The sequence below is a fragment of the Fundulus heteroclitus genome, chromosome 24 (assembly GCF_011125445.2).
Source record: "Fundulus heteroclitus isolate FHET01 chromosome 24, MU-UCD_Fhet_4.1, whole genome shotgun sequence".
Taxonomy (NCBI): domain Eukaryota; kingdom Metazoa; phylum Chordata; class Actinopteri; order Cyprinodontiformes; family Fundulidae; genus Fundulus; species Fundulus heteroclitus.
Window position 1 is genome coordinate 22,300,368 of NC_046384.1, and position 25,904 is coordinate 22,326,271.

Below are 25,904 nucleotides of genomic sequence, written 5' to 3' on the forward strand. Positions count from 1 at the left end.
GACAGACCCTCCTTTCCAGAACCCCTGAATAGACCTTACCAGGGAGGCCTAAGAGTGTGATCCCTCTGTAGTTGGAACACACTCTCCGGTCCCCCTTTTTAAATAGGGGGACCACCACCCCAGTCTGCCAATCCAGAGGAACTGCCCCCGATGTCCACGCAATGCTACAGAGCCGTTAACCAACACAGCCCCACAACATCCAGAGCCTTAAGGTACTCAGAATCTCATCCACCCCCGGGGCCTTGCCACCGAGGAGCTTTTTAACAACCTCGGCAACCTCAGCACCAGAAGCTTCTTAATCAATCACTTAAGCTAGACAACATTAAACTGGCCTCCAGTAATACAGTAAAACAGTTTGGTGTAGGACATGTCTGGGATTTCCTCCAGAATATTGACGAAATTAGAAATATCCTGTACAGGTGTGATGCTAATTTGTTACTTCAAGGCTGGACTATTGTAATTCTTTACTATCAGGAAGTCCACAAAATGCAGTTCAAAGCCTTCAGCTGATCCAAAATGCTACAGCAAGAGTTCTGATGAAAATCAACCAGAGGGATCATATTTCTCCTATTTTAGCTTCCCTTCATTGGCTTAAATTTGAATAGCATTTCAAAATATACAATTCTTCTTCTCACATATAAAGCCCTTAATAATCAGCTCCACCATATATCAGAGCTCTGAAAAACTCCAAACCTTTTCACGATTGTACTAATAAATTGAACCAGACTGCATAGTTCTAAAACCAGATCCAATTAGAAAGTATGTAATTAATTAGGAATCTTTCCGTATGATTTGATTGAATGACTATAATAGCATTTCTGTATATAAATGGAGTTTGTTTTAGTATAGTGCTTTGAAATAAATGATTAAAATCCAGATCAAATATGCATTCTTCACTTAAAAATAACAAAGTAATACTTTGAAAAGAATTCCCATTCATGCATATAGGTACAAATCAATGTGATTTAAGGAAACTTTAGCACACAAACTCCTCATGAGTAGCAAATCAGCTGTAAGGTCTCCAAGGAACACTGTGTAACTTCCTTGAAGTGAGGGGTTAAAGAGGAAGTAAGGGTTCCTCTAAACCGGCATGCCTGCCAATCAGTGAGGCTAAACTTCCTAAAACAAGGAAATTACTAAAAACAAGCAGGGGGACAGAAAACCAGCTACAACAAGCCTCAGGCTTTCTGTCCTGTTGGTGACTCTGCAGCGTGATATGAATGGATCGTGTTGATTCTGCACAGGAACTGAATGCTGTTTTATTTGCTAAGGGCCATGAAACGACATTTGTTGTAAATAGGTGCCATATAAATACATTAAATCCTGCACTGACAGGTGGGTATAGATAAAGGATGGATGAACTGAGTGGAATGTGCAGTTTAAATTCAACCATAAACCTTAACATAAACCAACCCATATATTTCAACGGATTTACCCTGTCGGCTGAATACTGGCTAGGACAGAACATCTGGTGAATTTAAACATTTTAGATAGATTATATATAAAATTGGAATGACACAAATGAATGGCACAACACAGGACAGCAGCGGTTCTTCTTCTTGCTCCAAGCAGGAGTTCTGGATAGTTTGTAGAGTCAAAGATTTTGGATGTTGCTGCCACAAACACACTAAACAAAGACTCTGTCTAACACACACGTGTGTATTTCTGCTCCAGTTTGTTGTTCACGTCTACATCCAGGTGAGCGTCCCTCCCAGTCTAATTCTGACAGCAGGCAAAAACGAGTGGCTCCCAAACCCAGAGCTCCAAATCTGCATTCTTTAAGCAAAAGTGCTGAAACTACGGTGACATTGAAGAGTATCAAGGAGGAACAGACATCTGAAGGCAAGAAGAAGAAGAGAATGAGGGGGTTCTCCATCATCTGAACCCTGTAAGGAATCTAAATGCCTTTCTTCCATCAGTCTGTCACTGATGGACGGTGATGTCTCCTATCACCGTCTACACATCCCAGGTGGTTTTCCTTAGCAGCTGTGCTCTCTAGCTAGTTTTCCTCCAGGTCCCAAAAAAATATTCCATACCAGATCACCATTCCCTTTGGTAAACTGATCATTTTTGGTTTGTTTGTTTCAGCTCGCTTTAAACCGTGTGCCTTGCCTCAGACAGCAGACTCTTTTATGCATCTAGAAAAAATAAAAAACGTTCCCACATTAAATCCTACTAAATTGCCTAAACTAACTAGGAAGGTGTCTCAGGGCAGCTGTGATTAAAAGTTTGCTAAATCATTGTTTATATGTGTGTTGTTAAATCAGATGAATGCAGCTTCCTCAGACATCTAGAAATGAAACACAATAATGAAGCAGATTTACAGATGTTCACAGAGTCAGGGACTCTTAATGCAGGGAAAGGGGTATTCACATTTTTGGACGTTATTAGTATTAGTTTGGGGGGGGGGTCCCTCCATGTCAGAGCATTGGGTTCTTCTCAACTGAAGGTTACTGCCTCTTTAAGAGGTATCTGATGTTTCCTGGGTTAGGAGGAGTGAGTGAATAAAAACAGTGCCGGTAGTTTTCTGTCACACGTTGAGTGGAGTCAAAAGAATTATGAAGAAAGTTTAAAAAAGTTCTCTAAAACATGACCTTTGTCATCATTCACTCTTGAGCCAAATCTGGATGTGGTCAGGGATTACCAACCCCACAGCAACGGCAAATGACTGAGAGACAGGGGCACTGCCTCAGGTGCAGGCTGTTTTGTTATTATTATTATTATTATTATTATTATTATTATTATTATTACTATATAAAACTTGATTTTTAAATTTACACCATCCATCTATTATCCTTACTTATCTTTGTAAGGTTGCAAGGGGGAGGGTGCCTATATCCTGCAGTGATTGGGTGGTGTGGGGGGGGGGGGGGTACACTCTGGACAGGTTACTAGTCTATCACAGACACAAAGCCATGCACCCACACCTAAGGGCGGTTTGGAAAGCCCAGATCTTGGACTATAGGAGGAAACAGGGGTAACCGGGGAGAACCCATGTATGCACAGGGAGAACAAACATGCAGACAGACTCCAAGCTGGAATTTGAACCCAGGACTTCTTGCTGGAAAACAAAGCTGTACAACAGAAATGTGTCCTACTGCGTCGTTGTGCAGCGCCTAATATAAAACATCAGAACCATAAAGGCAAAATAAGAGTGACTGTAATCAGAGCTATGAACCGACTAATCACATCACAGCTTCAGCATGAGCACAAGATACAGTGGTTACACACACACACACACACACACACACACACACACACACACACACACACACACACACACACACACACACACGCACAGAAGGCATTCAGACACAGTATATGTCTACAGTAAATAATAATAATGATAATAAACACTGTAAGTTAAAGGTCTCATTAAAACAAACAAAACATTTCACATTTCCAACATAAAGGTAAAAGCGCTCTTAGATTAAAAGCTTTTAGTGATTAATGAAATAAAAACTGCTATTTCTAAATTAACACTAACTACAGGTCTGGGTTCATGTTGAAGAATTTTAATAAATGGAAAAAAACATTTTCCATTTTAATTTAAATTTTTTAATTAAATTTTAAATTTAATTTTAAACTGGCCCAGAAATTTGGGCAGTCATGATTCCAGGAATATCTTGTGTTACTGCCACCTACTGGCGCTTCTTCCCTCCCTTCATCCTGTCACTCAAGCTGGTTTTAGGTAGTTTGCTAAATCCTGTAGTCTGTGATCCTCAGCAGGTCTTTGGTGTCTGTTCCTCACACTTTCAGTTTAGAAAACAAAACCTAGTCTGTTAGTGGCAACTCTGTATCTCTGAAAGTCATGTGCTGTGTCGCCTGCTTTAAGGATCTGCTCTTCTGATTCATCCAGAGCTTGTTATTGGGAACTGCACGTTTCCACTGAGAACTGGTGTTCTCCACACAGAGGCTGATCTTTCTGATCACGCTGTCAGCTCCAGCATCAGAGTCATTCCCATGTGGCTGACAGGATGCATCCTGGTCTGTGGCTGCAGGCATCCCCACAGAGCGGCTGACCACCTCCTCACGTCATCATGCTTAGTTAATGCAGACCAGCGGCGTGTGGGCAGAGGGGAAAAGCACCTGACTGTGGCCAGACTTTACAATCAGAACGTTGAAGAAACATTTGCATTGAATAACCTTTTTTTTTTTTCTGGTGGAGCAGCTGACAACCAGTTTGAAGTGAAGCTGAGCAGCTCAGAGCTGCAAGGTCTTAATCCGACAGGACTGTTGTGAGAAAAAAATGAAGCAGAGGCAAAAAAAGGCAGTTCATATGAGGAAACCGCGCAGGAGCTGGAAGCAGTTTAGTAAAAAAAGCAAAGCTGCACCAAGCCAGTGTGCAGCGTTAACACATGAATCTGCAATTATTGCTTCAGAGGAGAAGGCTTCTTGTGTCTGATTTACACAGATTTAAAACTGTTTACTTTAAAGAAATCAACGTGAAACTGGTGAAAAATGCATTAAAGACGTTGAGAAAAAGAATTACACATCCATTTATAAAATAGAATCGGGTTTGGTCAGAGAAGTTTTAGGTCAGTTAAAAAAGGCACCGTGTCCTACACCATGCGGTGTTTGTAAAAATCTGGTTTCCTACATGTACTTAACTTCTTAAAATATTTCATAATATTATTCATAAAATATTCAGAAGATTTGGGAAGTTGCCAACAAAAATAGTTATTACAGGCATTTCATTTAGAAAATATAATTAGTATGGTTAATACAGAGTCACATTTGCTAGAAAAAAAATGTTTTTTTCTGGGGTTCCCCAGAGCTCAATAATAGGACCAATAGTTTTCACCTGGAAACAAAATTCATTTAGAAATAAACAATATTCACAAAGTTATAATTTAATACCTTTTAACTATCCGCTTTACTTGGTGGCAGAAGATGATTCAAAGAAGGAAAAAGAGGTCATTTTGTGGAAATTAAAGTAAACAAAAATTATGATTAATACTGGTAACATTTTAATGAACTCAAAAACTAATTTATAATCCAGTTTCATAGTTTTACTCTCCAGGATAAAGTAAGACGTGTTTATAGCTAAGCCCAAAGTTATTCAGCCTCCTGGCAGGTTTACATTACCATGATCTGTATCTAAGCACAATATTGTTTCTGATAGAAAAGGAAACCGCGATTTCTCAAAAGGAAATACAACAATGTAAAAGGACTATCAATACAGAAAAAGAGAATTTCCTTTCATTAATATTTATCAATAAATAGCATGATGAAGTCACAGGAGGGTATCTTTATTCGTGAAGCTTCCTCTGACATGTTGATGGTTTATATTTGGTGAAGAGCTGGAATAAGTTAAGTTAACTCCAGTTACCTGATTGTTTTCTACCAGACGGTTTCATTCCTTTATTTGCCTGAAATGTGACTCTGTAGTGAAGTCAAAGAACAGAAAGCCAGGCAGGCCGGCCCTTTTTATGCACTCCAGTGTTTTTGGTGGCGTATCAATGTTGCAGAGCGTTTACCAGCATCTGCCTCCTGGTTACACATGTACGATATCTGGATGATCAGCAAACCCAAAGCAGCAGACCCTGAAGCCTCTGTGTGTGTGAAGACAGTCGCTGCGTCATGCCCCCGTCAGGCTGCTTCCTGCTGACGACCGCACCACATCTATTAAAACGTAGGTGCATGAGATATGAAGACCCCCCCCCCCCCCCCCCCCCTCCACCATTTTCTACTAGTTGTAGAGAAAACAGGCTGATCTCCACGGCGTCTGTCCTGCCTCCTGGAAACACCTCTCCTGCACCTTCTCCCTGGAGTTTCCAGCTGTGAGAGCTCATCTCCTGCAGAAAATCTCCTCCCTGAACAGCTTCTGTCAAAAGCATGTGGGGAACAGAGCCGGCCCAAATCATCTGCAGAGTCTTGTTAACGTGGCTCTGTGTGTGAAAAGTGTTAATGGCAACATTAATCAATGAATTGGGGTTTGACTGCATAAAACGTGGCTTTTCTCACTGATAAGTAAAATATAGAGCGTTGATAATTTCATAAATCTAAACGCTTGGTGGGACTCAAGGCGATTAGGAAAGATGTAGGAATCCCTGTTTAAACAGTTGTTTGGCAAAGAGTTTCACAGTTTTAAAAAAAAGGCTCCACCTGAGTGCTAAGAATAAACTCAGTGGGGAAAATAGTTTGAGCATGTGTGAAGAGTGGTTAAACAAGGCAGGTAACACATTTAAAGAGCTTTTGGCACACCTGGAACGCTGTTGGCTTCTACTAGAGATCATTTTATCACTACGTGAAATATTCCACAACAGCTTATATAATACATCACAACCACAGAGAAAGAGGCTCCAAAACAAAACGTGCAGGGAAAATAATAAAGATAATTTTCCATGGATATTATCTATAGGAATATTTTATCACCCCCTATTTAACCTAAAACATGATATTTTTTGGATTTAAGTGCAAAGCAACCTGAACTTATGTATATTACAGCCAGAATGCAATAGCTACATTTACAAAAGTAATTGGATTAAAAATGCCTCATGTAAATAAGCCAATCAGAATATGACGATCGCATTAAGATAAATCAGAATGAACTTCCTAATGAGAGGATGGTTTATGCTGATTGATAATCCGATCAGCGTGAATATAAACGCTCATCAGGCTCAAGTTATTCCGTTTGTGGCAAACTGACGCAGTGCACATGTTCGCCTGACGTAAACGTGGCGTATGTCCATGTTGGTGAGCGGTGGAGATAGGATGGGAAGTAAAACTGTCAGGGCTCTGATAAAACCTGCTAGAAGAAATAAAAGAGCTCAAGATTGTTGCTTAGTCAGTAATGTTTCAACCGTAATTAGAACATCGTTTAAGTCCAGCCAGGGCTCTCAGAAGACAAACAAACTGATTTATTACTGCTTTGTTCATTATTTTTTGTGTTTTTTAGGGGAATTCAGTAACTGTGCTTATCAGTGGTTATATTCTGAATAAAGCCAGATGCATGTACACGCAGATTATGGTCGAATTAATTGATTGTGTGTCCATATAAACAGTACAATCCCATTATTTAATCCAAATACATTTTAATTCTATTGTGAAATTTTGTGCATGTAACCATAGCCACTGAGTTAAATCTTCAAAACCCAGCACTGTTTGCAGCACACAGTGTACGATACTGCCTGTCTTCCAAATAATTAAAAGAAATAAAAAAGAAATAACTAGCAAGCAACCTTTAAATGACAAAAAATAAATGAATACAAATTATGGAGTATCCTTGTTAATTACTTGATTTGAGTCCAATTCACAGCTCTGGCATGATAATGCTAACCATGTTTTTTTTTTTTTTAAACACCAATAGCTATGTTCCCATCCAATCGTGTTGCTTGTTTTGAGCATTTTTTTTAAATGTAACAAAAAAGAAAATATAATAAAATGTAAATTAGGTGTATTTAATCCAGCTGAGAAAATGGAGCGAGGTTTCCAGGAATGTGGCGCTGTAAGGCAAGCAGTAATCAGCTAGTATTGGTGATGTTACATGCTTTTTGGAGACGTAAGTGAGACATGCAACTCTTGGTGCATTATGGGAATATGTGGGAAGATGCCGTCAGCAGAGGCAGATGATCAGCCGTGTGAGGTAAATGTTCACTACGTTAGAACGTTTCTGGCACATGTGCTTCCAGAAGCCTGCCTGCATCATCTAGTCTTCTCCTGCCATCTTCTACTTTAAATACTAAGCCTTTCAAACGCTAACACTGTGTTTGCTTCTCCAGGTACAGCAGCATCTCACAGCCCCGGCTCAGTCGGTGTACCTGAGAGGAGGCCCGACACTAACTAAGGCAGGAAGTGACAGACGGTCTGTCCAGGACAGAGACCAAAGATCCATCTTTATTTCTTCAGCACAAACATCATTTAATGACATATTTAGTCCATAAAGCATCAAATCTGTTGATTTGCATCTGTTGGTTTGCACCTAAAACTGTCGGTAAGGCCGTAAAACTTCCCCGGCTGATTTAGAGCCACCGGCATCAGCATTAGGCCTAAAATGCTCCTCATTTAGACAGGAGCCCTGATCTAGGCTCACACCTCATCAACACAAACACTTTAGCTGTAATAACTCTATTTATAGCTCATACATTTTTAAAAAAATAAAAGTTAGAAACCAAACTAGTCTATAAACCATGCAAAAGTAGAACATCTAAACTTCTATCCCTCTATTTTCAGTTGTGATGGGGTAGTTACATCAATATGTGGAAAAAATGCTTTCTAACCAACATAAAACATCTTTCTTTCCACTGCATATTTATATATTCATGTTGTACATTCAGACAAAAACAGCTAACGTATCATGGTAGCAGTGAGACCTCCTGGATAACACCAGGGAGGAAACCATCTTTATATATGAATAAAGGAAAAAGAGCAATAATTCACCATGAAGCTGAGTTTCCACCCAGTGCAGCCTTACAGCGTATCCACACTGCCATCCCTTTGCTGATAGAAGCCAGATAATACCCAGAGATGGTGCCTTCTGGATATAATACAAAAAGGAGTTTGGATTCATATTTGCTAAAGAAAATGAAAGCATAACTGTGAACGTCAAACTGCAGTTGAGCTCCATGACTGCTGGTTGATGAAGCAGCAAAATGTTCAGTGTGAGCGTTCAAGGCGCCTAAATGTCTGGTTTTAACAGCAAACATTTCATTTTCCCCACTGATGTCTGCAATCATATGTAGTCGTCTATTAATGTCTCACCTTTGGTGCTAATAATGCCTGACTGGAGCCCAGGACCGTGGTTCTGCCTCTGGAGGTGAGCGCTGGAAGGCTCTGTAGGACAGGACACATCTTCTTTCAGCGGCGTACCTAACCTACACTGCTCTAATCCCACTGGGTCGTTCCACAGCTGCTGTGAACACACACCCATCTGACTGAGAACGATGCTGTGTTGGCCACTTTAGTTCCACTCTGAGCAGTAAAAGCTGCCCTGGACCTGGACCTGGACCTGGACCTGGACCTGGACCTGGACCCGGACCCGGACCCGGACCTGGACCTGGACCTGGACCAGGACCTGGACCTGGACCTTCACATTTCTGTCCTGATCCCTGTCCTAGCCGTGTCCTGCCATAGATCACAACAGCTTTAAACACCCTGAAACTCTTCCAGTCGCTCTAAGAACAGCACCACAGACCACTTTTAGGGCTTTTTAAATTCCTGATTACAGACCGACCACCTAGACAGTCTCTCATTATTCTGATTTCCCCTGATTTACTTTCTGTAGTTCCCACAACATACTCTAGAGATATTCATTTACTATTATCAGTCACATTATTAATCATGAATTTTGAAACCAGTTAAATTAGATGAATTATGTCTAGCATGTACGTCAAGTTCATATTCACTTCTTTGAATGTTTTCACCTCTGCAATCATAAATGTTGTCCTATTGTACTGAGGGGGATTTTACATTTGGCCAAAATAATATCTGACAAATCAATCTTATAACATTGCTGACCGAAGCAGCTTCTATAATAACTAGAAGTATTTTCACAGAATCAAAACAGGAAGTATTCACAGCAGGCCATTGCAGAGGTTGAATAGTAAATATAAGATGGGCTGTTACCCCAGAGTACATGTCTGTAGTCAAGAAACCACCGGAGACTTTTGTCCTGATAGATGCTGTGATGAGAAAAACTGCCTTTTAGACGCATTACCAGCATCACTTTTGATAAGGAAAGGCTTAACATCATAAACTATCGTCTTCAGATGGGGCTTTTTGGACTTTCCTTGGTAACCTTGATGGTTTTAGAACAATTTATTTCCAGAATCGTCTGAATCACCGTGTGGTTATTAATAACATTTCAGACGAATCAGGAAGGTTTTAGATCCTGGAACATTGATCATTGATTATCAGAACAAACCTTCACTACTGGTTCTACTGCTTTTTTAGCTTTTGATACCGCTGTCCACCATTTAAATAGATATATTCAGACAGAGCTCTCCTTAGGACACATCTAAAGCACAGCGTGGTCTCTGAGAACACAAGCATCATCTGAAATGGTTCCACAGGGTTCATTCTTTGGTTTACCACTTTTATATTTTTATATAGCCTACTTCTACTGAGTGTCCGTCCGTCCGTCCGTTGTCTTCCGCTTATCCGGGGTCGGGTCGCGGGGGTAGCAGCTTCAGTAGGGAGGCCCAGACGTCCCTCTCCCCAGCCACTTGGGCCAGCTCCTCAGGAGGAATCCCAAGGCGTTCCCAGGCCAGCCGGGAGACATAGTCCCTCCAGCGTGTCCTGGGTCTTCCCCTGGGTCTCCTCCCGGTGGGACGTGCCCGGAACACCTCTCCAGGGAGGCGTCCAGGAGGCATCCTGACCAGATGCCCGAGCCACCTCAACTGGCTCCTCTGGACGTGGAGGAGCAGCGGCTCTACTCTGAGTCCTCCCCGGATGACTGAGCTCCTCACCCTATCTCTAAGGGAGAGCCCAGACACACTACGGAGAAAACTCATTTCAGCCGCTTGTATCCGGGATCTCGTTCTTTCGGTCACGACCCAAAGCTCGTGACCATAGATGAGGGTAGGAACGTAGATCGACCGGTAAATCGAGAGCTTTTAAGGTCTATTCAGGGGTTCTGGAAAGGAGGGTCCGTCGGATAGTCGAATCTCGGATTCAGGAAGAGCAGTGTGGTTTTCGTCCTGGCCGTGGAACACTGGACCAGCTCTACACCCTCAGCAGGATTCTTGAGGGGGCATGGGAGTTTGCCCAACCAGTCTACATGTGCTTTGTGGATCTGGAGAAGGCATTCGACCGTGTCCCCCGGGGGATCCTGTGGGGGGTACTCCGGGAGTATGGAGTACCGGACCCTTTAATAAGGGCTGTCAGGTCTCTGTACGACCGGTGTCAGAGTCTGGTCCGCATTGCCGGCAGTAAGTCGGACTCGTTTCCGGTGAGAGTTGGACTCCGCCAAGGTTGCCCTTTGTCACGATTCTGTTCATAACTTTTATGGACAGAATTTCTAGGCGCAGCCAAGGTGTTGAGGGGATCCGCTTTGGTGGCCTTAGGATTGTGTCTCTGCTATTCGCGGATGACGTGGTCCTATTGGCTTCATCAGGGCGTGATCTACAGCACTCACTGGAGCGGTTCGCAGCCGAGTGCGAAGCGGCCGGGATGAAAATCAGTGCCTCCAAATCCGAGACCATGGTCTTGAACCGGAAAAGGGTAGAGTGCCTTCTCCGGGTTGGGGAGGATGTCCTGCCCCTAGTGGAGGAGTTCAAGTATCTTGGGGTCTTGTTCACGAATGAGGGGAAGATGGAGCGGGAGATGGACAGGCGGATTGGTGCAGCGTCTGCTGTGAAGCGGGCGCTGTACCGATCCGTTGTGGTGAAGAGAGAGCTGAGCCAAAAGGTGAAGCTCTCGATTTACCGGTCGATCTACATTCCTACCCTCATCTATGGTCACGAGCTTTGGGTCGTGACCGAAAGAACGAGATCCCGGATACAAGCGGCTGAAATGAGTTCCGATGGGCTCACCACCTATCGGAGGGGCCAAAGGGGTCGGGTGCAATGTGTAACGGGTAGCAGTGGAGGGCGGGGACCTTGGCGTTCCGATCCTCGGCTGCAGAAGCTGGCTCTACTGAGTGTTGACTTCATTTTCATAGCTATGCTGATGACACAGCTCTATACTGCCGTATCTAGAAAATATTCCCACAGACCAATTGCAGCACTTTTTCTCTGTATTTTAGTTATAAATTATGTTTCTTATCTTTATTATGTTCTGTTCATCAAATTCTAATGTAGTTTGTGTAGTGGTTTTCCCTTTGCAGTGTTATTACAATTCTAATGCTGGTAATGCAGGAATATTGTTAACAGAAATGCTCTGACCTAACCCTAATTGATACAATGAGATGTTCTTCTAGTTTGAAAGGTATATTAACTTAAGGAATTAAATTCAAAAAGTTTTGAGTTAAACTGAAAAGTATCCATACCACTGACAGATTTAGATTTAATATTCCTTTAATTTAATCAGGAAGTTTGTTTCTGACAGGTAGAATGAGTCAGCTATCTTTCAAAAGATCATAAAACAATATAAAAGAAAGTTCAGGTTTGAAATAAAAATTCCTTAATTTTAAAGCTAGTTCCTAGTTCATTTCAAAACTTGTACATGGACATTTGTTTCTCTCTTTCTCAATTATTAATGGATAAATCCTTATTACTTAATCCTTTATTTCCCACAGTTAATCCCAGCCTTTAATTAATGTGCATTTTTCAGTGTTTTCTGTGTAACCTGCATGCATTCTTTGTGTGAGCCGCTCTACAACCAGTGACAACATCAAAGGCATTCTTTGTGGCCCGAGGAGAACAGAAACTGGACTGGATGATCTCCTTCATGCAGTAATTCATGCAAGCTATGCCCCAACCAACAACTCAGTGCAGACGCTTTACATGGCGACACAGTAACCAGCAAAACACCTAAAATAGTGTGTAAGACATACGTTTTAATTTTGGGATAGAATTTATTAAAATTAAAAAAGCACTGGAATTCTAATTCATCCAGAGGTGCCTGTCCTCGATATGTTGAACCCTGACATTATCAATGGGGAAACCTTTTTCTCTCGCTGTGTTTGTAGCACATAGAGATCACCCTTTGCTCCAGTTAGAGAACTTTAAAGGCTTGTTTAGTCAGGAACTGATCTGGTGAACCTGAAGGCAGACAGACAGGAGGACTGAGTCTACCTTTATTAGGAGCAGCAGGTGGAAGTGATCAGGGTGGAGACTGGAGGCTGAATGAGAGGGGGAAAAGTCTAGAAAACTGTCCAGAGCCAGGGTGTACCATGGCAGGTCTGCTCTGGCTATTATTAGAAATGAAAGCTCAGGGAGCGCGGACAGGCGGAGGCAAAGATGAGCAACATTTTGAGCACACATTAGGATTCCAAGTGTTTTGTTTAGAAAAACAAAGAACATGATAAATTAGGCTATTTAATGACCATATGTTTCTAAAAATCATGCAAAGGGAGGTGCTGGGTTTAAATATCAGTTTGCAGACAAACAGAAGAAGCCTTAGTTTTTCTGCGGGTCGATCAATATCTGCAGAGAAACTCCCATGATTGCATCAGTTTGATTTACTGGCTAGCAGAGAGTCAAACCAACTGTCCTCCCATGCAAATGTGGAGTCTGAAAGTTTAATCTCATGTTTTTTTTCTTCTCTGCATAATTGTGCATTCATTTGAAAAACATTTGCATACATCACTCAGACAGAGCTGCCATTTCCTTTCCTTTTTGCATCATCACATAATTCTCCTGCTTGTCATTGTGTTCATGTTACGTCTGAGAAAAGAACTCTGTGCTTAGTCTAGACCCGCATGGCGCTCTGGACTGACACCATGCCACTGCAACCATTCACACGACATCAAGCTTTTAATATCATTACAATGTTAAGCTCTCCAGGGTGAATTGACTGGGTTTCACTGCATTCAGTAGGAGTTACTAAAAATCTAATGTGTCATTTTCAGAATATGATGCCTTGAATTCAACATGGTGGACTTCCTGTAAGTGTGGATCATCAAACCAGGATCTGTTTTCACCTTTAACAAAAACCTCAGCTGCAGCATGGTCCACAAATCCTTTATCCACCGTCAGTAAATGTATGGACAGATTATTTATATATAAACTTGTCAATATGTAAAGTGTGGTGAGAGGATTCCTTTTTTGTGTAAAATGTTGCTATATCATAAAAGTAAACTGAAATGAATATATATAGGTATATACATATGCATATATTCAAATAATTAAGTTAAATAATTATTAACATATATAGAACTCCCACGGGTGCAATGATTGTATGTGAAACTGGCTATTATCTATTTAATGTAAAGTGCACACATGGTATTCAATGGAAGGATGAATTGTTGAAGGAGATATAGTAATGTAAAATCAGCCTTTTCTACAAGAGTGTAATATTTATAATATTTTTGTACACTGGGGAAGTCTCTGTGATCTTAATAAATGTGTTTTCCATTGGCTGTCTAAAGTATTGCATCTCTTGTGTCTGTTTCTCATTAGGTTTTATAAAGACTCCTGTCCTGCATGTGCAGGCTTTCAGATTAAACTTTAGAATCGTTGAAGAAAGTTTAGTCCACAAGAATAAGTGAGGGCTGATCACCTTTTTCAGATCTGGTTGCATTAAATAACTTAGAGTTTCCAGTAATTTGTACTGAACGTTGTGATGTTTTGCTTTGGTTTGTGTGAAGGTAATGTCAGATTCTACCTTTTCTTAATCTACTAACTATCTATGACTCTAAATGATCTTAGATCCTGAAAAATAAGCAGAGATTCCTCATTGGAAAGGCATATTTTATTGTACTAATGGACACTGACCAGGGACTTTATTAGGCACCCAGGTTCAGTCCAATCACATGTCTAAATATATGTAGGGGAAAAGGGATTTAACAAGGCGTGCTTCTTGGTGCCACACGGGGAGACCTTTGTCAGATTTACATGCACATTAGTCTAAAAAGTGTATAGAGAATAAGATGAAAAGGAGCTGACTGAGCAGCAGTTTTGTAGATGTCAGATGTCAGAGGACAACAAGCAGACAGGTGTGCTGCAGTAGCTGAAATAACAGCTGGAGTACAACACAGGGATGCAGAATACCATTAAGGTTCATAACACTGAAGCTCCAAGCAGTGGAGACACAACAGCAAAGACCAGCCTGGGTCCAGAACAGGAAACTAAGAGTAGAGTTGACACATTCTCACCAAAGCTGGACAACAACAGCAGTATAAATGTTGCCTGGTCCAAAGAGCTCCGCTTTCAGATTATGGGGTCAGAATTAGGTGTCAGCAAGATGATGGGATGGATCCATCCTGGCTCGTATCAACAGCTCAGGTGGGGGGGGGGGAGTGTTTTCTTGGCCACCTTAGAAGCAGCTGAGCAGACTTTAAATGTTGTTAATGCCTACCTGAGTTGCTGACTAGGTGCAACTCTTCATGACGCTTCCTATGGCTCTGCACAGCAGGGTAGTGCACCATGCCACTGAGCTCAAATCATCTCACCATGGGTTCTTCAACGTGAGCTCGCTGTACCCCACTGACCTCCACAATCACCACATCTCAATCCACTGAAACAGCTTTGAGGTGATTCCACTTCTGGATGGGCAGCCAATAAATCGGCTGTGATGCTTTCACAGATTTTTATGAATCTTTGCAGAATGTTTCTGATACCTGACACCTGAATCCATGCCATTAAGAACTAAAGCGGTTCTGCAGGCAAAGAGTGTTTAACCAGATATCATCAAGATTAGCCTAAACAGGGACTGCTGGGAGTTACTCAGATTCTAAAATCACCAGAAATGACAGCTGACCGTATCATGCACATTTTGGGCACCAACCTCAGACGTTGCCTCGCTGTTGGCCTTTGGTTCTGTTGGAGGGATAAACGCTGTGGACGAGTCGTTGGAGCTCTCTTTTTCCTCCTGCATGAAAGAGTCTCAGTTAGCCACAAACTCAGATTCCACTGGGTTATGCAATGAAGACAGACTTATTAAAAAAAGCCTCTCTGCTTTAACTTGAGGACACTCTAAAGTAAAGGGGGGGGGGGTCATTGCAGCCTTCTGCAGATGTTTATGACTACAGAATCAGCAAGCGGTGCGCACAAGTCTCATAAGAGCTGTTGATTAAGGGTGCAGGTGAGAATCTGTGGGAGACTTCATGTGTGGCATTTGCATTCTGAAGCCTGCTCTGTGAACTCATGAGGCTGAGAAGAAGAAGTCAAAGAGATCCATCAAAGAGGTAGAGTGAACATCCAGATCAGAAACCGTCTGAGGACTGAAACAGAATGGCCTAATGAGCTCGGACACAGAAAGTGGATGATTAGATGGAGCCTCTGCTCAAACATAAAGGTTCACCGCAGTCATTGCTGTCAGATACCTTTATATTATACTTTGGGCTTGTTTCAGCTGAACAGGCTTTCTTTCTCTCTTAATACCACTTTCCACTTTAGCACTGAAGAGAACTGCATTCCCTGCATGTTCCTCCTGTCACAGGATCTGACACAGACTCCTCCCCGCCTGCAAACAGCTCTACAACGTCCCGTCAGCGCTGGAGTCTCACAGCAGGAAGCATGGTACAGAAACACCTACAACCGTTCTCAAGACAACAGAAATGGCTAATATAAATGACCTCTGACCCCCATGCTGTTCATTCTGTGTGGTTTACATTTGACTAAAGGGGAGAGTGTTAAGCATAGCAGAGTGGAGTGAGCAGAGGAACCATTAGAGGCCAATTCACAGTGTTCAATAAAAATCATTTACAACTTACAAACAAGCTGGACTGAACTAAAGAGAAATTGTGGAACATTTAAGGAACTGATGAATTAAGATTGTTCTTTTTGGGTCTGGGGGCCACAGAGAGTATTAGAGAGCAAACTGATGTCAACGTACAGTATACTGTGAAGCCTGGTGGAGCAGGCATGATAGTATGGAGATGTTTATCATAGCGGATCAGTTTGAATCCATCTAACGCATGAAGGGGTCATGCTGCCTCATGCTGAAGAGGAAATGTCCTGAAATCGTGTTTCAGCGACACACTGGCCCCAAAAACAAGATTAAGAGAGCAGAACCTCGGTTCCAGCTCAACATAATGAAGGAATGAATGAAAATGAACTTCAGCCAATCCAGCAAAATATTAAGTGTACCACATACACTTACGCATGAGTAATTATGTAGATATAGATATATAGATATATATAGATATGTTATTAATTATCTGTATAATTTAGTGATTATGTGGGAAAAGTAATATGAAGTGAAACATAATACATTTTATGTGCCGAGGAGTTTATATTATATTATAGTCCGATCATGCTGAGCAGGAAAAGGTGCCTGATGTTGATTCCATAAAACCACATATTAGTTTATGGATTCAGAGGAAAGCTAAATCTTCAAGTGTTTGTCAGTTTATACAATTGATGTTTATTTGGACAATCTAATGCTTTTTCATCTGTTTCTATAGAATGCTAACAAATATAATACAGTTTGCTCCAATTTGCATTGAAAACTAGAATCTGCACTGTTCCTATTTCATTTGCATGTACCCACATAAAAGCTCCAACAAGGATTTTAAGGACTCCTCACCTTTTCAGACACACTATATTATTTTTGAAGCAAACTGTATTGTTGCATAAACACTCCATGCTGCTGCCTTGCAGCTGCTGCTGGAGCTGAAACAGAAGGTAAAGGTGAACATGTAGGCCGGGGGCATTCGTTTTTCAGAACAAAACAACAACACTGACAATCATTTAGATAGCTAATGCTCTGCATGCACAAAAGGTAATAGTCAGGGTTTCAGCGTTGCCATGGAGACATGTCCCTCTGTTTTACTGGGGTGGGGTTTCTCAGTTTTTAACCTGTCTCACCTTCTCTCTTTCTTTGCTCTAACAGTTCCAGTCCTTCATCTTCTTCCTATTATTATTATTATTATTAATATTATTATTATTATTATTTCTCCAGCCAATCACTTGTATTTTTCATTAACACCAACATTTAAAGGGAAGTAGTCCTTTGAACTATATGCAGGAAAGCTGCTGCATTAATTATATGAATTATTTAATTGACCAATGAAATGACTGTGGAGTTAATTTGGGTTAAATTGTTTTTGAATCATCTTTCGGTTCTTCTCTCCTCCTTCTGCTTCCATCATCATTGCTCCTACATTTATCCTATTCTCTGCTGAAGTTAGTTAGGATGACCAAAATGATTTGTGTTTAATTATAAGTGCCAGGATAATGCCATGAAGACTAGACTGTTAGATGTGTTACATCCACCATGATTCTGAGGATTTTGAACAATTACACAAAGCCCCAATGATGATGTCATGACTTTGTAAGCATCAGATTGAGATTTGAGTTAACTGGAGGCAAAGCCTTCAACACGTTGCTTTGTTCTGTGATACTGTGGAAACCCCAAAGGGAACCAAGATATCAGGAAGTGATTTCTGGACCTCCACAAATCAAATTCCCACTTTCATTTTTTATTTTTCACCCACCTGCCGTCTCACGGGATTCTGGGTCTTCACCATTATACAACACAACTGGTTTCTGCAGGTGTACATCAGCTCTAAGGTGATTATTGTAAACTTCACTGTGATGATTTTATTACCCCAGCAGCAAAGATAGAAATGATTTAGCAGCAACACAAGTAAAAACCAACTGCAAAGACGTGAGCCGCCACAAATTAGCAGGTATGTTCTGAAAATTCAACAGAAGACGTAGGATGAAGTGTGATCAGTCTGTTTATAGGGATTAAATATATCATGGGACACTTCTCCTTCAGACATGGCTGCAGCCTTTAGCCAGGAGGTGGTGTCATCAGACGGCTGCTAACTAACACTCAGCGTTGTGTTCCTTACTCTATAACCATCTCATTGTGTTCACCACTAGGTGGTGAGAACAGAAGAAGAGGAAGTGCAGTTGGGACAACATGCAACCCTTCCTGCTTCAGGCTGACTTCCAAACGTAACAATTGGTGAAAATGACGTCAGCATACCTGAGAAAATCTTGTGCTTCATTTTCCACATGGAGGAGAATATGATTTGTGCTCCAGGAAACTCTGAATACGACGCTAGAGATAGAGCACTATTAACCATGCGCTTGGTTTTAAAGGACAGTGCTTTACACCGTGCCTAGCAGCGGTGCTTCATACGATGGGGAGATGCCAATGTTGGAACTACAGTTTGTGCTAAGGTGAATGTTGAAGCCAGACACCAGTTCTGACAGAATGCCCCAATACTCGTCTGCTCTATGTGAGTTGGCTTATGGATCCATGGAAAAGGAGACGCTACAGAACCATTTTATAGAGAGCGCTTATACGCTGGAGCTTAGAGACAGACTTTAACTGGAACCTTCACTCCCGCTGGACTCTGTTATTACTCTGTTATTACTCTGTTATTACTCTGCTGCTGGTCATGCAGTTACCCTGCATGGACCTCATCAGCGCAAAGATAACGCGCTGCTGCTTCTAGAAACACAACTACAGTATACGCACACCACGTCACCAACATCCTGAGCCTGGTTTCACTTTGGATCAACAACCCACCAGGCGAATATACAGGAATGCCCTGCAACTGCAGCACAATGCAACAGCTGTGGTAAAACTGCACCTTTTTTTAAGGTTTGCCGCTCTACTAAACAAATCAGAGAAAGTGATGCCTGGAGTGGTTGCTCATGATGACTGCAGAACAATGCAATACTACTGACTGACTGTTTTATAAAGTGCATATTAAAGGTGCTTCAGGGGAGGCTACCAGCTGTAAACTACTGGTTGATACAGGATCATCAGTTTGTATCATAGCAGGGATTCTGCACAGCAGACACTTTCTCCAGGAGCTTACTTAAAGGAGACATTCCTGTACTCGGTTCTTTAGAAGCTATTGTTACCTTCAACACCAACACTGTTCCTGTTTCTTTATGTGTGGTGCATGGATGATCAGCCCCATAGATCAGGATGGATTTAATTAAACACCCTGAAATGGAAAATCATTCATGAATCCATCCTATACCCTACCTCTTGACTTTGACCCTCATATTTCTGCTTCACCTGTGTTGCCAACAAAGACAGACTCTGCTTACATTGACTGTGTTGCTGGGTTTTTGTTCAAAGTGTACACAAATATACAGTCAGATAGTCCAGCCTCAGATTTCTAGGCCATGTGATCTCCAAGGATAGCATTCTTTGTGACCCAGATCACAGTGCAGCCATGCATGAAGTGCTGCATCAGGCCTTAAGCTGCTGTAGACAATAGCCCTGTTTACAAATGGGACAATAGCCCTGTTTACACTAGCCTTGTTAAACCGATCTGTGCCGAGACCAGTCCGAGCTTGGATCAGTTAACCAAGCTGAGCCTCGTTCTGACGACCGTTTACACACCACGCTATCTCGGCTCCTCGCCTCCTAGTGACGATCTGCGGTACTGCTGCTCTATGGGTTTGAAGGAGGGAATCAAGCAAAAAAAAATGGCGGCGACCGTAACATTCAGGCAGTTATGCTTAGTTATAATTGTGATATGGCGTTGTGTTTTGGTGAATTTACTTGACCGAGTCGGCTTTTGGGACGTGGATAAGACAAACGAATGTCTAATAAGGATTTACAGACGCAAGAAACGACAGACGCTGAGGTTCATCACACTGCTAGGTAGAATCATCACTGGAGACCATGTGTCACGGTAAGGAAGCTAGTATTATTATGAATGTCTGAAATGTCAGCTGGCTGTGAGGAGATGACGCGGTCTGCTCATGCGCTCTCTGTTATCAGAGAAAAACCGGGCCGAGCCCACACATGGAACTGGTCTAGATTTAGCGCGGTCCGGTTGTGTCTGGCTCGGTTCAGTTCAGTTTGCGTTTCATTTACACTCCATAGTTATCTCGGTTACTAAGCTCAGACTGGTCTAAGCATGGTTAAAAAGGGTAGTGTAAATGGGGAAAATGTGTAGGAAGTGGAACCTTCCATTCTGGCCAACCCTTAATTCCCATTCCTGAGCCTACTGTAGGAGACCTGCTTGGGTTTTGTTGGTCTCCATTGGCTTTTTTCCCTTCTTCACAAAAACAATTGTACTTGTTATCTTGCCCTAGGGCTGATGTTTGCTGCTATTCTTCACAAAGCCAGAACCTTGTCATGTAAAGACCTACACATATCTTCCTTGGGCTAGAATCTAGATCATTCCTTTATATCGCAGAGCTTGCGTATTGGGTTCTCCTTTATACTCCTGGTTTCTTATTTCTGTCTGTATCACAGTTTTCTTTCCTGCCGCCTTGGCTTCTTACTCTATTATCTTACTCTAGTGTATAATTTACATTTCTTGCCTTCCTGCTCTGGGGGCTCCAATAACGCCTCTGAGCTTGAGGTGCCTCTCTGCTTGGGACAGCGATGTTGAGGCTTTTCATTTACACCCAGATCATGTCTTTATTCCAGCTTATCAAACCCTTCCGACTATTGAACAGTGCAGCCTTGAGCTTTACCTCTTTAAATGTTTTCGCTATAGCAGACAAGGTAGTTGTGGCTGACCGAATCAAATGTACAGCTCCAAAGATGTAAAACTTAGAGACATTACAAGTCCCGCTCAGAGATACGTATTGATCTTTAGGTCTACGCCCTCCACTGTCATTGCTGGAACTTCATACACTGTCATCAACCACAACAATCTTTGAAGAGGTAGTGGTAGTCTGTCCAAAGGAGGAGATACAGGCTACTTTCAACAAAAGGAAGCTCTACAGTGAACTTAGGGTTTTATTGGACATCCAGGACCAGAGACTTTATGCCAGTCAGTGTCACAACCACACATACAGGACAAAACAGCAAAGATCCCAAAGTGCATTGGGAAAATGGGTGTCACTAATGAGATGCTCACTGAATGAAGTGATAGAAATAACATACAGGAACATGTGTACCAAGAATGGACTGAAGGTCCCACAGTCAAAGACTGGTTGAGGGTCTAGGGGCTAGCACCCTGTAGAACTCACAGATCTGGACAGATAAACTGTTGATGACAAACTAACCGGTCATTTCCCTGGTGGTGGACGAGGAAAAAGATACAAGGAGTGATGGAACGACAATTCAAAGTGAAAGCAATACCAGGAAAAAGGAAGATAGGAAGCTTGAGAATCACCAAGGCTTTAGAGAGGAAATGGCTTGGTGTGTCTTGGTTTGGGCCCCAGGCTTAAAGTCTGAAGATGAAGCACACCTAGTGGAATATGTAGATGGACAATGTTCACTGTCCACCATTTACTGGACTACAGCTGTGGAAACATAATCACACACCATTGTTTGGATGGTGTGTGATTTTAGGCCATGCTCACACATGGCATGTGGTGATGTTTGTCAGTTTAAACTTTATATTTATTTACAGTAAGTAATAAGTTAAAGAGCAGCATTCCTCATGATTATGCTGAGCAGTGAGGTGGTTCACTAAACATTGCTACTTCAGCTCATTAAATCTTAGCTAAAGTCAGGGCTCTCCAAGTGCAGTCCTTAGAGCTGAGAAGTCTCAGAGGCGTCCCTGATCTGAACGGTAAATGTAAATGATGACTTATCTCCTCACCATGTCATCTGCTTTTAAAGAACCTTGGCAGTAAAGTAAAAAGCCATTTATTTGATCCAGGTGTGCTGGTACAGGGATGAATCCAACATCTGCAGGAGAGCACTTGTTGAGGATCTGGAGACCCCTGAACAATTCCCAGTAAACAATTAAAAAGAAACACTTGAGCTTTTGGGAATAAGGCTACAGATAAACATCACATTTCATTCCAACGGATGTAAAGACCCTTATATTAAAGCTTAGAATCAGATTTTTTAAATCATTGTCATTTATTATAAGATATGAAATAATATTATTATTTCGTATCTTATAATAAATGACCAAAAGGTGTGGCAGGTTACCAGGTGGATAAAGGGAAGAGAAGAACAGGGAGGCTGCAGGTGAGTACCTGTGCGAGTCGTGGACTGGGATGTCCCGTAGTTTCAGGCTGGGCAGGTTTCTGTTCCTCCACTCTGCCGTTCTTCACTCCATCCAGCGCAGTGGTGGTTGAGTCCAGGCTGGCCTTGGGGGTGGAGCGAGGACTTGCTTGAAGGCTGGTGTCATTGTTGTTGTTTTGCTTTATCAGGTGACTTTTTAACAGGTTGGGAGTTCTGGAAAAATGGACAGCAACCGTTTGATTGGGAAATATGTTAAAGATCCTCTTAGAGAGCATGAAAGGTACACTGCAAAAACCGAACTAAAAATATAAGTAAAATTTTCCTGAAATGAGTGTAATAGTCTGTGAGTATTTTGACCCCTAAAATAAGATAATTAGATATACAGCACCTGAAATAAGATGGAGATGAGTTGTTCCTATATGAAGTGTTAAAACCTTATTTCATTGGCTGATTGTCTTATTTACCTGGACAAGCACACTCATTTCAAGAAAATGTTACTTACTTTTGTTCCCTTTCTGCAGTGTAGAGGTTTACTTGGACACAGCGTTTTACATTAATCTCAAGCAATGAATTATGGATAAAGGATGCAAAGTGCTTCTAGAATTACAGCTGAAACCAGATGCTTATATTACACTGTATATAAATCACATCAACACACATTTTTCTGTTTGACATTAAATCAGGATGCTTGTTTGTTTTATTTAATTATTTCTACATTATCTAAATTTCATAATAATGAGAGAGATTTATTTTTACAAAATCTATGATACTTTCTTCAAATTCAGATGTTTAAATAGACTAAGACTACTATTCCTTCAAAGCATTTGGGAAAACTCAGATGATGACATTACAGGTTTCCAAGCGTGTGATTGGTTGATTCGTGACCTGTGAGCTGATCTGAGGCATACCTGTGGATGAATTTTAAAGGGAACCGTTTTGATAGTATAGAAAGATTACAGGAAAGCAGCCAAGATCTGGTTCCACATTAATCCGTTCAAACAGTTATATGTGAGCATAAACATCATGGGAATGTCCAGCCGTCAGACAGTTCAGGTAGGAGGTGGGTTCTGATGTGAACGGGTTCTGATGTGAAATACGCAAATCAACCACAGAACGCTGTGAAGCTGGACCAAGAAGGAGAGAGTCATCGTCTCCTCCAGTAAAATGAGTTAATCAGTGTTCTGCGTGTACAAACCTGACCCTGTTCCACTGGTTCTGGAGGAACGGCCAAAATGCCAGCCAACTACTGGGAGAGGCTTGTGGAAGGAAACCCACAATATCTGACCCAAGTCAGACAGTTTATAAGGCAATTAAACATTTCTGAATATGCAGAAAGTAAAGAAATAAATAAACTTATTCTGCTTGTATTTTGTAAAATAAATCATTTCGGTAACCCTAACTGAACTAAAACAGGAAAAGGTTAGTCTGATTTAGTGTCAGAGAGTGAAGGAAAAAGGTTAGGCGTCTCTTAATACAGGTAAGGTAAACATCTGGTTAAAAAAGTGCATTTTTTCCCCTTTTAGGCAAGCTTGAATTTAAAAATAAAAATACAGATCTTATGTCCAGAAGGTATTTCAAAGATGTTTGATGCATTATTCAGTGATCCATCTTACTTTATTCCCTTCTTCTCTTTCTTCTCAGGTTTGTGTTTGGAGACTCTGCTGCGGGAAGCCAAGGAGATGTTGATGTACAGGACGGTCATGATGACGACGGGCAGATAGAAGGCCGCTATAGCCGTCCCGAAGGTCACCGCCGGGTTAGAAAGGAACTAGAGGAGCAAACAGGAAGGAAAAAGCACGTCTCTTCAGACTTACAGGGATTTGTGGAAGCTTCAGATGCGCCTGCAGCAATTTTAAGTCCAATACAACTTTTTTTGTCTTTCCTTGCCACATTTACCGGATTAAAATGTAACTTTTTATCGTATGGCAACAGAAATAAACCTTAACCTACTTTGAGCATTCAGTGACAGGTGAGGGTGGCAGGATTAGTTACATAAGGATTAACTCTCAAAGAGCAGACTAATATAAACCGTCTGTGATGCACAGTGTCCACTTGTAGTCTGTTTTTGGTCAAAATAAAATGAGATCTCTCTTTTTTGCATTTATATCCAGTTTTCAATAATTGTTAGGGAAAACTGACAACTCAGCCTATATGTGATATATGCCTGCCGGGGTGGACATAAAAAATGTCTCCACCAGTTCAATCTGTAGCAGCCACTACATGATTTGACAGACATTATCTGTTTTAAACTAATATTCCTCCTGGCAACAAGAAAATACAAGCAGGTTCAATTTATTTGTTAATAATAATAATAAAAAAAAACTAAAAATAAAGGACCTAATCTAATGTAACAATGTAGCAATGTAACAATGTCCCAGACATGAATTATTTTTTTTATTTTATTCAAAGCCTTGTTATTTTTATCGATCTGAATTCCCTTGTCTACAAAATAAGGAGAATTTTTCATCATTCACCTGCTACAATAATTAAATGATTTCTTTTGAACAGGACCAGTGTTATATTTATATATTTCTGTTCTAAAAGGCTCATAAATTAAGACTCTCTGTATATTGTTGATGTGAAAATTCCACACTGTTCCAGACTTTCCTGCATTCTCACATTTTTCCAGCCATTTTAGAATACAAGATACAAACTTTACCCATTAATTGATTGCCAAACCTTTTACAGAGGTCGAGTTTTATATACGGAACCAGAAAAAAAGAATAAATCAATAAAAGAAAAGGAGGGACATAAGACTAAGGAAGGAAAGACACAAGGAAATAAGAAAAAAAGAAAAAAAGAAGGGTTGGACATGAAGGAAAAATGGAGGAAAAGAGTGAAATGAGTTATGGCATTTGGAAGAAAGAATAGAATGAAGGAAAGAATTAAGGAATGAAGGACATAGGAGAGGAAGAACACAAAGAAGGAAAGAATTTGAAGAAGGACAGGAGGGAAAACGGAAGCTGGCCTTCATCACATCATTAAAAAAAGATGTTTTAAATAAAAATGTCTGGCTTCTGGAACATGTGTTCATTTCTATGGACTCAATGCTTGGTTGGGGCCCTTCTGCATGAATTACTGTATAAAGGTGGTGTTGTTATTGTGGTAAGTGTTAAGGAAGCCCAGATTTCTTTAAAGGTAGCCTTAGGTCATCTGCACTGTTGGTTCTGGTGTCTCCCATCTTCCCTTTGACAGTAGGCTACTCCACAGACTCTCTGTAGGGTTCAGGTCAGGCAAGTTTGCTGGTCAGCAGAGAACAGCAACACCATGGTCACTGGACCAGCTGCTGGTACCTTTGGTGGTGTGGGGAAGAACATAAAACCAGCATCTCCACAAAGCTTGTCAGCAGAGGGTGGTATAAGGTGCTGTAACATGTCCTGGAAGATAGCTAGGTGGACTGTGGATTTCAGGAAACCCAATGGACCAACACCACTGTTGAAGTACAAATTGCACTGTGGACTTCAAGCAGCAGGGATGCTGTGCCTCTCCACTCATCCTCC

General features: G+C 41.4%; 1 protein-coding gene across 2 annotated transcripts in view; it reads right to left on the reverse strand.

Annotated features, from left to right (window-relative positions):
- chrm4a (cholinergic receptor, muscarinic 4a) overlaps nucleotides 1-25,904 on the reverse strand; it is a 55,028-nt gene that overhangs the window by 8,282 nt on the left and 20,842 nt on the right. Inside the window, exons 3-5 of one of the 2 annotated variants that reach the window (XM_036128446.1) lie at nucleotides 24,018-24,172; nucleotides 22,416-22,617; nucleotides 15,331-15,414 (exon numbers count right to left, since the gene is read on the reverse strand). In XM_036128446.1, the coding sequence (XP_035984339.1) occupies nucleotides 15,331-15,414; nucleotides 22,416-22,617; nucleotides 24,018-24,172 (441 nt within the window). The remainder of the gene's footprint in view (nucleotides 1-15,330; nucleotides 15,415-22,415; nucleotides 22,618-24,017; nucleotides 24,173-25,904) is intronic. The other variant, XM_012877391.3, reaches the window with a different exon arrangement.